At 61.1% G+C, this 11,881-nt stretch overlaps 2 protein-coding genes across 7 annotated transcripts in view; one reads left to right on the forward strand and one right to left on the reverse strand.

Annotated features, from left to right (window-relative positions):
* SLC5A10 (solute carrier family 5 member 10) overlaps positions 1–3,622 on the forward strand; it is a 38,608-nt gene extending 34,986 nt beyond the window's left edge. For 2 of the 4 annotated variants that reach the window (XM_032125783.1, XM_032125782.1), the window contains exons 11-13: positions 1,933–2,101; positions 2,510–2,725; positions 2,854–3,621. In XM_032125783.1, coding sequence (XP_031981674.1) covers positions 1,933–2,101; positions 2,510–2,725; positions 2,854–3,282 — 814 coding nt within the window. In that variant the 3' untranslated portion in view covers positions 3,283–3,621. Of the gene's footprint in view, positions 1–1,932; positions 2,102–2,509; positions 2,726–2,853 lie in introns of all 4 variants that reach the window. The other 2 variants (XM_032125785.1, XM_032125781.1) reach the window with 2 other exon arrangements.
* GRAP (GRB2 related adaptor protein) lies at positions 3,620–9,353 on the reverse strand. Of its 3 annotated transcripts, none has more exons than XM_032125790.1 (5): positions 8,795–9,353; positions 7,662–7,759; positions 6,452–6,574; positions 5,165–5,333; positions 3,620–4,503 (listed from the first exon to the last, which is right to left on the reverse strand). In XM_032125790.1, the coding sequence occupies exons 1-5, from the start codon at positions 8,870–8,872 to the stop codon at positions 4,177–4,179; spliced, it is 795 nt and encodes a 264-aa protein (XP_031981681.1). In that variant the 5' UTR covers positions 8,873–9,353; the 3' UTR covers positions 3,620–4,176. The 3 variants fall into 3 exon arrangements, with proteins under 3 accessions (XP_031981681.1, XP_031981682.1, XP_031981680.1); XM_032125791.1 differs by having other exon boundaries at positions 3,620–4,362; positions 8,795–9,350; XM_032125789.1 differs by having other exon boundaries at positions 3,620–4,506; positions 8,795–9,349.
* Positions 9,354–11,881: the final 2,528 nt, after the last annotated feature.

An 11,881-nucleotide genomic window follows, 5' to 3' on the forward strand; every position in this document is an offset into this window, starting at 1 on the left:
CGGCGCAGTCAGCGCTGGGCAACGCCCCGGCACGGTGCCACGGCGCCGGCAGCGTCCTCGGCCGGGGCAGACAATAACAAGGAGCGAATCTGGGTCAGGGCTTCGGCTGGGCTGTGCCGGGGCTGTGCGGAGGCTTGGCTGGACCAGCAGCTGCAGCAGCAGCTGTTTCTTGGCATCCTCCATCTCCGGAGGGTGGGAAGGGGATGGGCAGCGATCCCGGGGAATTGGGGTCCCGCATGCTCCCCCTTGGGAAGCGGGGCGTTTGTCTCAGAGCCTGCTTAGCCCCTCCCTGGCACTGGCTTCGCTGCCGGTGACAAGGGTGTGACAAGGCAGGACAGCTTTCCCGAGGATGGATAATTGAATGTTTGCGAAGGGCTCTGCCCGCCCGGGGCGGGAGTCGCTGCTGCGGTGGTTCCCGGGAAACTTAGTGTCGGGTGATCGGTGCGAGCAGGACGCTGCGGATCGCAGGGACAGAGACAAGGAAATGTGCTTGGGAGAGGGGAGAAAAGCTGTTTAGGCTGCCTGTTTGAGGTTTTCCTGCCAGCGTGGAGAAAGATGGGTTGGGTCCTGAGTAGCTCTCAGGGGGTCCCAACTGCCCCCGGACCTTCCAGGGTGGGATGCCACATCCTGGGATCATGGTTTGGGCTGGAAGGGTCCTTAAAGTTCATCTCGTTCCAGCCCTGAGGAAAGGGCTTTGATTGTGGGGTGGGAAACAGCTCCCAGTTCCCGGACCTGGGGGTTGAGCTCCTGCTGCGGCCGTGGTGCCTGGCTGGAAACTCCTGCTGGTGTTGGATGCTGCTCCATGCCAAGGTTGTGGTGTGGCGATGCAAACAGCTGATCCTTCCCAAATTCCCCCAGCCCGGGCTGTGCTGGGTGCTGCTCTCCATTCCCTGCCCGGCTCAGCAGGACTCGGCCACCCGGCACACCCAGCTCCTGCCTCACTCAGACATTCCTGCTTTTCCATGATCTTTTAGCCTCAAGACCAGGTTGCACAGGGCTTTGAGCAGCCTGGTCTAGTGGAAGGTGTCCCTGCCCACAGCAGAGGGTGGAACAAGATGAGCTTTAAGGTCCCTTCCCATCCAAACCATTCCATCATTCTTTGATTCTGTCCTCTGTGGCTCACAGATATTCCAGAGGGGTTTCTCCTTCCCCATGGATCAGGGCGCGCATTTTACACTCGGGCTGGTTCCCCTTCCTGCAGCACCAGGCAGCAGTAGGAGTTCCAAGCTAGAGCTGCTTTCATGGCTTTATTTTTCTTTTATTTTTTTCTTACTTCTGCTTTTCGAGATGAGCAGATGGAGATGTAGGAATTTTGTGGAGCTGTAAATAAGCTGGGCTGAGCTATAAATACAGCAGCTCTGGGATGGGTCCTGCCTAGGCTGGGCCCAAAATCTGGGGTCTGGCCAATGCCTTGTGCTTCAGAGGAGGGTGATGCTGTGGGGTGTGGCTGGGATTTGGGCAGGGATGGGGTCAGGGTGATGCTGGGGACTAACACACCCCTCTGTCACAGCCTGGCCAGGGAGCTGAGCGTGGGGCAGCTCAGCCCATGTCCCCAGCCCCCAGCTGGGTGCCTTGGCTGGACATGGCGGTGCTGAGAGCATCACCCAAATCTGGCCAGAGCACCCAGGCTTTGCATCTGGTGGCTTTTCACAGTGGAAGTGTCCATCACCTGGTGTTTTCCTTTGGGGGGTCCAATTTAGCAGCCACCAGGGCTGGGCAGGGGCCTGGGAAGTGCTTGCCCACCTGAGATGGAGCAGGTAGTGGCACAATCAGCATCCTCCATGGTCCTGGGGATGTCACCAGCAGTGAGTGACGCACCTGCATCCCCAGGCAGCACTGGGACCAGCACTGGGACCTGACCCAGCACAGAGATGCTGCAGGTGCAGGGCAGTGACAGCAGTGTCACCTGCAGCACCTCGCTGCCGCTCGCAGGGTGGTCACGGTGGTGCTGGTGGCCCTCAGCGTGGTGTGGATCCCCATCCTGCAGAGCTCCAGCGGTGGCCAGCTCTACGTGTACATCCAGGCTGTCACCAGCTACCTGGCTCCCCCTGTCACCGCTGTCTTCATCCTGGCCGTCTTCTGGCCCCGAGCTAATGAGCAGGTACACGGCTGGGGTGGCCCTGGGGACAGCTTGATCAGGGGTGGTACCAACACCTCCCCGTCTGCCCTGCTCCCAGGACACAGTGGGGATCAGCAGGCTGCAGGAGGAAGGAGGAGGCGATGCTGGAGGGGCTGGGGACAGAACTGAGCCTGGCTGGTGCTCCCCAGGGAGCTGGGGGAAGCCTAAAGGGGGATGCAGCTGGTGCCTTGCATGGCCACCAAGCATGGCACGGAGCTGGCAGGGGACATCCCCTTGGAGGGGGGACCAGGGCTTGGCCATGCCCCAAAACACAGGGACCACTCCACCCCCGCTCAGGGCTGGCTGGAGGGGGCAGCTCCTGCGGGGTTTGTCCCCGCCGTGGGGTGACCATCCCTGTCCAGCCACCCACTGTGAGCCTTGGCTTTGCAGGGAGCTTTTTGGGGCCTGATGGCAGGGCTAGCACTGGGACTGGCCAGGATGGGGCTGGAGCTGGCCCACCCCACACCCCTCTGTGGGGTCCCTGACCAGCGGCCGTGGCTGCTCGCTGACGTCCACTACCTGCACTTTGCCGTGCTGCTGGCCGCTGTCACAGCTGCCATCGTGGTGGGGGGCAGCCTGCTGACCTCCCCAGTGCCCCCAGCACAGGTGAGTGGGGCATCCCCGACCTCAGCCAGAGGTGTTGGTGTCACCCTGTGCACCCCGAGCTCTGCTGGGGGGTCCCCGTGGTGGGCTCAGCCCTGGGAGGGTTTTCCCAGCAAACCTCTGGTTTCCAGCTGAAGGATCTCACCTGGTGGACCCTCTCACGGGAGACCCCCAGCCCTCCGTGTGTGGCACAACCCGGGGACCCCCCGATGGTGAGTGTGTCCTCAGGGGTGTCAGGCAGGGGGGGCAGCCTCTCAATCCCTGCCTGTAATGGGCAGCAGGGTGGCATTGACACCCTGTGCCTCAGTTTCCTCAGGACTGTGCCACCTGCCAGGAGGTGGCTGTCCCTGGGGTCATCATCTGTCCCCTACACTCACCGTATTTCTGTGCCAGGTTCCTGTTCAGCCAGCCTGGACACCCAGCAGCCACCCAAGGCCATGGGACCCCCAGCCATGGCTCTCAAGGACACCATGGAACCCCCATTCTGGGCCCGTGTCTGTGGCATCAACGCCATTGTCCTGATGTGTGTCAATATTTTCTGTTATGCCTATTTTGCCTAGAGCTCTGACAGCCCCTGGGGTGGGGAGAGGCCCTTGGAGAGGGGAAAAATGCGAATTTGGGTGGCAGTTTTTACTTGTTTGGGACGTGGTGTTTAAATCCACAGGTGCAGCAAGTTGGGTGTTCTCAGCACTGCAGACCCTGAGTGCATCCCAGGGGTTGTGAGGTGTGGGGGGCATTTGCGGGGGCAAAAAATCCCTGGGAGGGGTTTGGGACAGGCATTGGGGTGGGGAAATGGGGGCTGCAGGGAAGCAAAACCACAGCGAAGGAGCAGCTGTGTGAATGGAGGGACAGGACCACCTTGGCAGGGCTGGAAAAGGAGCAGCTGCACTCGAGGGCGACACCCAAACACATTTTACTGGCCCTAAATAAAAAATAATATAAAAAAGCGCCACAATTTGCAGCTATAAACAGCACCCACAGGATGGAATCCCCCTGGATCAGCCTTCCCTGGTACTCTGAGTCCTGGAATTCCTTCTTGGAGTTACGGATCCCGGCTGTGTCCTGGCTGCCTGCAGCCCTCCCTGGAGTCGGGGCTTTGCTTATGGGATCTGGAGAGGAGCCAAGGTTTGGGGTTTTGGGCTCACTCCCTCTGTTGCTGTCATCCCACTGGATTGTGGCTCTGGGAAAGTTTTTATAGCCATGGTTGAACACTCCACGCTCCCTGCTGCCAGCTGCTGCCAGCCCCATCCCCGGGCTCTCGGGGTCAGGCAAATGGGGCAGCCACAGCTGATGTTTCAGGGTGCCCCGTGGCACAAGGACCCGGTGGGGTGGCGCTGGGACAGGCACCATCGTGGGGACAAAGGGACACTCAGTCTGTGTGCGGGCAGAGGCAGCTCTGGTGAGTGGGGACAGCGGGGCCGGGTCCTGCCCGGTCACCTGCAGCGGGGTGAAGGTCACTTGTGGATGGGGTGGACGTAGCTGCGGGGGAAGAGCCCGACGCGGCCGGAGATCTTCCCCTGCCACCAGTTGGGGTCGGGGCAGTCCAGGACCTCGATGATGTCCCCGCGGAGGAAGGGCAGCTGAGAGCCCTCCTGGGCTGAGAAGTCGAACTGGGCTTGCACGAATCGGGGTCTCTGCCTCTGCAGGGAAGCCGAGGGCAGAGGTTGGTGGGAGGAGAGGGGTCCCCGTCTGCCAACCCCCAGCACTGGGTAGCACTGCCTGGGTCCCCAGGGTGATGGGGACACTGTGCCACTGTGGGACGAGGAACAGCCTTGGGGTGCCTGCTTTGAAGAGAGACAGAAGCCAGGGAAATCCTTCCATGAGAAGAACGGAGTGCTGGGGACAACCCCAGGTGCAAGAAAGAGCCTGGGGTGCAGGGCACAGGCAGGGATGCAGGGGAGCACCCCAGGATCAGGGGAGCACCGTGGATGCAGGGGAGCACTCCAAGGCACAAGACTCCCTGTTCTTGCTGCTGGGAGACCCAAGATGGGTGCCCAGGGGACCCTTGGAGGCAGCTGGCACCCCTCACCTTCCCAGGTCCTTCCAGGTGCTGGAGCCTCCCCCCGCCCAGCTCCCAAGGTCCGGTTTTGCCGCCTCCACAACCACTGCCCCAGGGCCTGGCTTTGCTGGAGTTTGGCTGTGCCCTGTCCTGATCTGGTTGGGTTCTGCCACCTGCCCCTGGGCATCACCCCTGGCCCGAGGGACGGTGATGTGTGCCCTGCCCTGCCCCGCTGAGCTGCTCCAGGAGCTCTTCCTCCCTGCAGCACTGCCTGTCTTGGGCTGCTGCACCCTCTCCTGCTCCTCACTCCCTTGAGCCAAGGACCAAGTGCCAACCAGGGATGTCCCTGTCCCCTTCTGCAGGGACACTGAGCCTTGAGAGGGCTCTCACAGGGGTTTGGGACCAGCCCTGCCATCACCCCATGGCCCTATTCATGGCAGTACCTCCTCTGTCCGGTCCTCGTCCCGCAGGAAAATCTGCTGCTCTTTGGAGACCGTGGTCATCCTGTAGAAATCCACCAGCTCATTGAGGGAGTTGAACTTTTCCTCCCAGAGGAAATATTTGCCATTCCTCTCCCGGAGCACCTTGAAGTGCTGGACGTGCTTCCCGTAGCTGCGGAACGAGGATGGATGTCACCCCGGCCTTGGGATGCTGGCAGCACCCCCTGAGGTGGGTAAAGCTGGGGGTGCTGGCAAGGTCGGGATGAGCCCGTGGCTGTCATTGCACCCTTCCTGCCATGGTGGGGGTGATGGTGGCACTGGGGTCAGTCCTGGCCCTGCAATGAGGACCCGCAGCTGAGACCTGCTACAACTCATCCCACAGGCAGCCAAAGCTCAGTACCCCGCCCTGGCACAGTGGGATGCCTGTGGGCTCAGGGATGGCAGCGTGCCATCCACGTGGAGGGCAGGTGGCTTTGTCCAGGGCCACATCTGAGGAAGGCGTGGTGAGAGCTGCAGGTCTCAGCACATGCCAGGAGGAGTCTTCAAAGGCTGGGATTGTACTCCCAGCTTCCCTGTGCTGCTGGGGACCCCCGCGCTGCAGGAGGACAGGGCGGGCAGGATTTCCCTTGCTGCCACCCCGTAGGGTGTGCTTAGGGCGGCAGGTTGGGGTGCCCACACTGCAGGGCCCTGGCGCTGCCAGGCCCCCGGGCAGGGGCAGGACTCGGCTGCGCTGCTGGTGATGCACGGCTCCCTTTCATAATGGGCAAGAACCTCCCCGAAACGTTTAATTAGGGATTAAAAGGGTGAGAAAGTGCCTGGCTGGCCTGGGGCCGCCCCTTGCTCCCCAGGCCGGGGCAGAGGAGGGGTGAGATGCCCTGGGACAGGCTCTGCCCGTTGTACAGCCCTGGCCGCGGATCCCGGAGTCATGGGGATGCTCCAGGCACCTTGTTCCCCCGGGCCGTGTCCCCGGGCTGTGCGTGCAGCTCGGCCCCAGCCCCGTCATCACCCCCAGGGTTGTGTTTAGGGCTGTCCCTGCCAGGGACCCCAAGCGAGGCAGCGGTGCAGGGAGCGGGAAGCAGCGGGGATGGAGGCGGAGCTGAGAAGGAGGGGAAGGTGCTGCGCGAGGCTGTGCCTGGGTTTGTTGTGGACACGGCTCCGCGGCCCCTTCGCGACAGGGCAGGGTGCTCACCCCTCCCCCAGCACACGCGAGGATTGCCCGATGCCTCGCTCCCCAAAGCGGGGGCTGCAGGGACCCCTGCCCCTCCTGCCACTTGTCCCAAAGCCGCTCACCTGACGGAGAGGGAGAACTCGCCCGGGGTGCTCTCGCTGTCGCGGACCAGAAAGGCTCCCAGGTGATTGCGCTTGAGCAGCCGCTCCTCTGCCAGCTGCCGGGAGATCCTGCCCGCGTACCACCTGCGAGGGGCACCGGGCTGAGCCCCGCGGGCACCCCTGGGCACACCCCACCCAGCGCCGCATCCCCACCCTGCGGGATGGGGGCACCGAGATTCCCGGTGCCGGCGGGAGCGGGGTCTCCATCGGGCTCCTCACAGGACTGGGACCCTCCCCCGGCAGTTTCTCCCTTCCCTCCCCCTCCCGGCTCATCCCGGCATTTTCGGGGGGGCACCGCAGGGCGCTGTGGGTGCGCTGCCCCCTCCGCGCAGGGCGAGCGCAGCGTCACCGACAGCCGCGACCGCATCCTGTCACCTGGCCCGTCACACCGCGTGCCTCGGCCCCCGCTTTGCTGCCTGTCCCCCCCTCCGCGTCCCTCGGCCCCTCGCGGGAACAGCCCTTCCAGGTGGAGAGCACAAACCCCTCGGTGCCAGGATAAACCCCTCCTGCCTGCACTGCCGGCAGCTGCCGAAACGAGCTGCAGGAGCAGAGTCCCTGTGTCCTATCCCTGCCAACGCTGTGCCCGGGTGTTTCAGGTCCCTGGGCCATGAAGATTCTCTGCTGCTGTTAAAATTACCCGGTGAATGATCAGCCAGGGAGTTTAGCACGGAGCATCTCCCAGTGCCAGCCCTCCAGGTGCTGCATGGAAGAGGCCGTGTCTCGCTCATGTCGGGTTGCTATCCCAAGCTGGAGAAGCAGTGGGATGTGCCCCGGGCTGCCCCGAGCCCACGCGTTGGCTCTGGCATTTAAATGTGATTTACCAGGGGCTAATGATACATAAAACACAGGTTCAGTCAGGGATGGATTAAGCTGGGTTTTAATAACACAGTAATAGGATTGTGTTTAATGCAGCTGTAATCCCATAACGCTTTGTTATTCCTCAATTATCATTTATTTAGTGGCAGTGCGGTGTGAGGGTTGGATTTTTGGGGGTATGTGGGTGTTCTGCTGCCTCCTGTCCCCTCGGGCTGTGGTGGCGTTGGCAGACTGACCCGGCAGGCAGACCCCATCTCTATGACTCAGTTTCCCCACGTGTGGGACTACCCTGGCTCGTGGCAGACCTTTGGGAATTGGGATGCACCGTTGGGATTGCTGCTGGGATGGTACTTACGGGTGTGGCTTGACCGTGATGTAGTTCTTGGGGACAAAGCCCTCGCAGCCGAACAGCTCAGCCTTGTACCAGTTCTGGTCATCTTCCATGTTGAGGATCTGAGGCGGGGGAGGAGCAGGGAGGTGTCAGCCTGGCTGCCTTTCCCCTGGGAGGGGGGCTGAGTGGGATCCCACTGCTGCTCCAGAGCCCACAACATCCACCAACACCCACACTTTCCCCTGGGGAAAAAGGGCTCTGACAGCGCTGGCACGGTCTGGGGGGTTCGGGGTCATCTGTACAGAGCTGGAAGGTGTCTGGTGTTGTCCCAAACCCCCGTCCAGGGAAGAGGATGAAATCTGTCCCTGGAGCAGCCAGGACATCAGCCAGGCCCCCGCGTCCCCCGGGACGGTGGCAGTGGGTGCTGACACCGCTTCCGTGTGACAACATTTTCCAGCCTCCCACGCAGGGGCCCGGGGCCCGCACAGCTGTGAAAACAGGATCCGAAACCCCGGGTCAAGGCACGGGGAAAACACGCCGGGAGGCAGGGACGGCACGGCAGGTTTGGGGCTCTGGGTTACAGCCGCGCTGTGCCCTCGCCCTCCCCGGGGGGCTACAGAGTGCCAGGGGTCCGGGAGGAGCCGGAGAGGGATGAGCAGCTGGGCAGGGAGTGGGTGCCCTCACTCCCATCGCGGGGCTGCTGCCCCCCAGGGATGTTCTGAGCCCTCCTGAAGCTTTTTGGGATTCCCAGGTGGCATCTAAGAGCCCACCCCACTGCCAGTGCCTGGGTGGGTGTTTGGGTACATGCTCCCCGCTGCCGGATCCCTGTGACCTCCAGTGCCCCCAGGACAGGGAAAACGTGTCCCAGCCCTGGGGGGCTGCCGCAGAGCACAGCTGGTGGCACTGATAGCCAGGGAGGCCACAGGCCCCGTCCCAGCTGGGGTGTCTCCCTCTGGAGATATGCCTGGTGGCACAGACAAGCAGGGAATGCTGCTCCACACTCCAAAATCCTCGAGGCTGGCTCCTTACATCCCACAGAAAGCCCCAGAAGCAATGAAGTCAGGGACAAAGAAAGCGCTGGTGTCACCATGTGCCCACTCTGTCCCCCAAAACAGCAGCATCCAACCCCCCCGGCTGGTGACCCCTGCCCGCGGTACCTTCAGGGTGTCCCCTTTCTGGAAGGGCAGCTCGTCCTTCTCCGTCGCCTGGAAGCTGTACAGGGCCACCGACTCCATGGCTGTGACGGGGAGGCTGGAGGGGTCCTGGGGCTGTCTGGGGCTCGCACCCCGCAGGGCTGTGGGGTCGGGGCTGAGCACACGGTGCGGCGGCGCCGGCGGGCAGGAAACCGCGCTGATGTCAGCGCTGCCGGGGCACCACGCGGGCCCTGCCGCGGCCACAGCTGCCTAGATGTGCGGGGGAGGTGAGGGAAGCCGTGCCAGCCCACCCGGGTGCCAGGGGACCCGTGTGCCAAAGGATGGCAGCAGGATTTGGCATTTTCTCCGCGGTGAGTGGTGGGCTGCTGTTGAGCTTTTGATGGGGTACCCTTCCTTCTCAGACCAGGGCAAGAGAGCAGAGGAGGCTGCTGTTCTGCTGAGTTCTTTATTTCATAGTCTCATAGCTTTCTTGAAGGCAAAGTTTGAAGGGGGTTCATGAGAAAGGCAAGCAGCAACAGCAAACAGCAGGCAAAACCAGCTTCTTCTTCTTCTATATGCTCTGTATGCTCTATGTGCTCTATACTCTATATGCTCTATACTCTATATTCTTTCCTACAGAAGTGTGGATTATATTTGTTAATTGACCAATAAGATTAACACACAATTCTAGTTTTTCTTTCCTTAACCTATCCTGGTCTAATTCTAACATTCGTAAGCCTTACACAAGTGTTACACAGGTATTACACAGATTTGTGTGTACAGTTTCTATCAGCTCTTATTGTTTATGTGAACACTATATCTAAAAAATGGGAACAGTATAATTCTGTCTATGTTTTGTCTAAAGTAAAGAATTCTGTGAGAAGGTAACACTGCTGCAGTAAGAACTGTGTTTAAGGTCTCTGCTACAGCTTTTTAATGTTTAAGGCACTTAGCTTATATTTCTACTAAAAGTTAAAAAATCTATATTTCTATTCCACTTTGGTGTGGCTTCATGTATGTCAGCTTGTCCAAAGGTTTAAATTCAGCCCCTGTGCTTTGGCTTCCCTCTGGGCCTGAATCCAGAGGAGCTTTCACTCCAACAGGCAGCGGCCGGGATTTGGATGGGAACAGGATGGTGATGGGCTGGGCATGGGTTGAGGATGTTGGGAAGGGTGTCTGGAGAGCACAGGCAGTGCTGATGGGGGAATCTCTGGTGCCTTGGAAGGGCTGAGCTGCCAAAAGGGGGGTTGGTGGGGAATGGTTGTTCCAGAAGCAAGAAAATCGTGGCAGGTGGGAATGGCGGAGGCGGAGGGAGGTGGGTGGATGCACACACCTGGTTTCTTCAGAATTCAGAGTGAACACTCCGTGTCTCAGCTCTGAGCAGCGAGCTTTCAGCACAACTGATACTGGCTTTTTGGGCTGTGGCCCCTTGGGGGGGTTGATTTTTTCCAGTTTTCTTCTGCAGGGCTAGGGAATAAAAAATCCCTTTTAGACTAAAACTGAGCGCTAAAACTTCCTGCTGCTCCCGTGGGCGTCAGGCACGGAGTCTGCAGGGCTCGCATGCCGGGTATCATTCCCAGCGGGAAGGTCTCCAGAGCTGTTCAGCCTTCCTGTGTGTGGGCTGGGGCATGGAGCGCACGGAAAATCCGCCAGACACTGCCTTGCTTTGCTGCGAGGAATTAAACCAGGGACAGCTGCAGCGCAGTCCCTGCCCATGGATTTGGGCATTTTCCAGTGAGGAGCAGGATGCTGCTGCCATCTGCCCGGGGTGGGATGAGCCATGGTGCTTGTAGGGCCACTGTGGGGACACGGGCTCAGTGATTCACCTCTCCCAAACCTTAATCCCACTTCCTGACTGCATCTGAAAAGCAAATGCCCTGTAACACCCCACTGAGGGCATTTCCAGGCCCCCAGTGCCTGTGGGAAGCAGAGAGGGATGTGCAGGGTGTCCCTGGGTGTCCCCACACCCAGTGAGGCACAATCCCCAATGGTCATCCTGGGATGTGCTGGTCCCAGGGGACATGGAGATACTGGGAAGGCCAGGAAGGTCAGGAGGCCGTGGGAAGAGGCTCTGTGTGTGCTCGCCTGTCACATGGAGGATGGGACTCAGCAAATCCCTACGTCCCAGAGAGCCCCAGGGGATGGGAATGCAGCAGGAAATCATCTCGGGATGAGCTTCCTCTACCCCTCAGCAGCCTTGGGGAGGATGGAGCTGGATATTCCCTGGGGAAAGCAGCCCAGCAGAGCCTCTGCTCCACCCTGCTGCGGCCAAGGGCCTGATCCTGTCCCTGGTCCATCAGCCCAAACTGGATGATGCAAAGGCCACTCCAGGCTATGCCTGGTGGGGAACAATAGGGCAGGGGGGGTGTCTGGGCACGGGAAAGGGTTGGCGTGGGAGAAACCTGCAGCCCAGGAGTGGGCTATTAGAGCAGCAATCGGCTGTGCCAGGGGTGGACGCCGGGACCCGTTTTGGGGTTTGGCTTCCTGGGGCAGCAGGGAGGCTTGGGGGGCACCTTGGGGTGTCCGGTCTGGAGCCACACGTGATCCCACAGCGCCTGGGAGGGGGCACAGGACAGTGGGGTCACAGAGGGTCCTCAGGCCTTGGCGCAGTGGCCGGACTCAGGACCGGAGCAGGATGGGATCTGCCAGCAGATGGCAGCAGTGCCCCAAGGGACACTGGGGACACTGGGGACACTGGGGACACTGGGGACACTGGGGACAGTGCCACCTGCCCCTCCACTCAGGCTCTAATGAGGCAGGCCGCCCCTTTGTCGTCTGTGTCCTGCCACCGCCTACATCGCACCCTGTCCCCGACCCCCTTCCCTCGCTCCGATCCCTCCTGCTGCCCCGGCCGTGGTCCCTGGGCGACCACCTTCTGGTCACTGGTGGCCAGCTCGTGGCTCGCTGTCCCTGGCTGCTGCCTGAGCACGTGTGGCCACTGTGGGGGTGACAGCAGCACCCGCGCCCCAGGAGAGGCTGGGCTGATGCCAGAGCAGTCTGTGGCCCCTTTTCTGGGTTGGGAGCCAAGCTCTGCTGTGCTCAGCTGGTCCCTGGGTGCCTCACCCCAACCCGCTGTGCCAGCCGTGAGCCGATGCCTGGCAGGGTGGCATC

The sequence above is a fragment of the Corvus moneduloides genome, chromosome 16 (genome assembly GCF_009650955.1).
Source record: "Corvus moneduloides isolate bCorMon1 chromosome 16, bCorMon1.pri, whole genome shotgun sequence".
In the NCBI taxonomy this organism is placed as follows: Eukaryota; Metazoa; Chordata; class Aves; order Passeriformes; family Corvidae; genus Corvus; species Corvus moneduloides.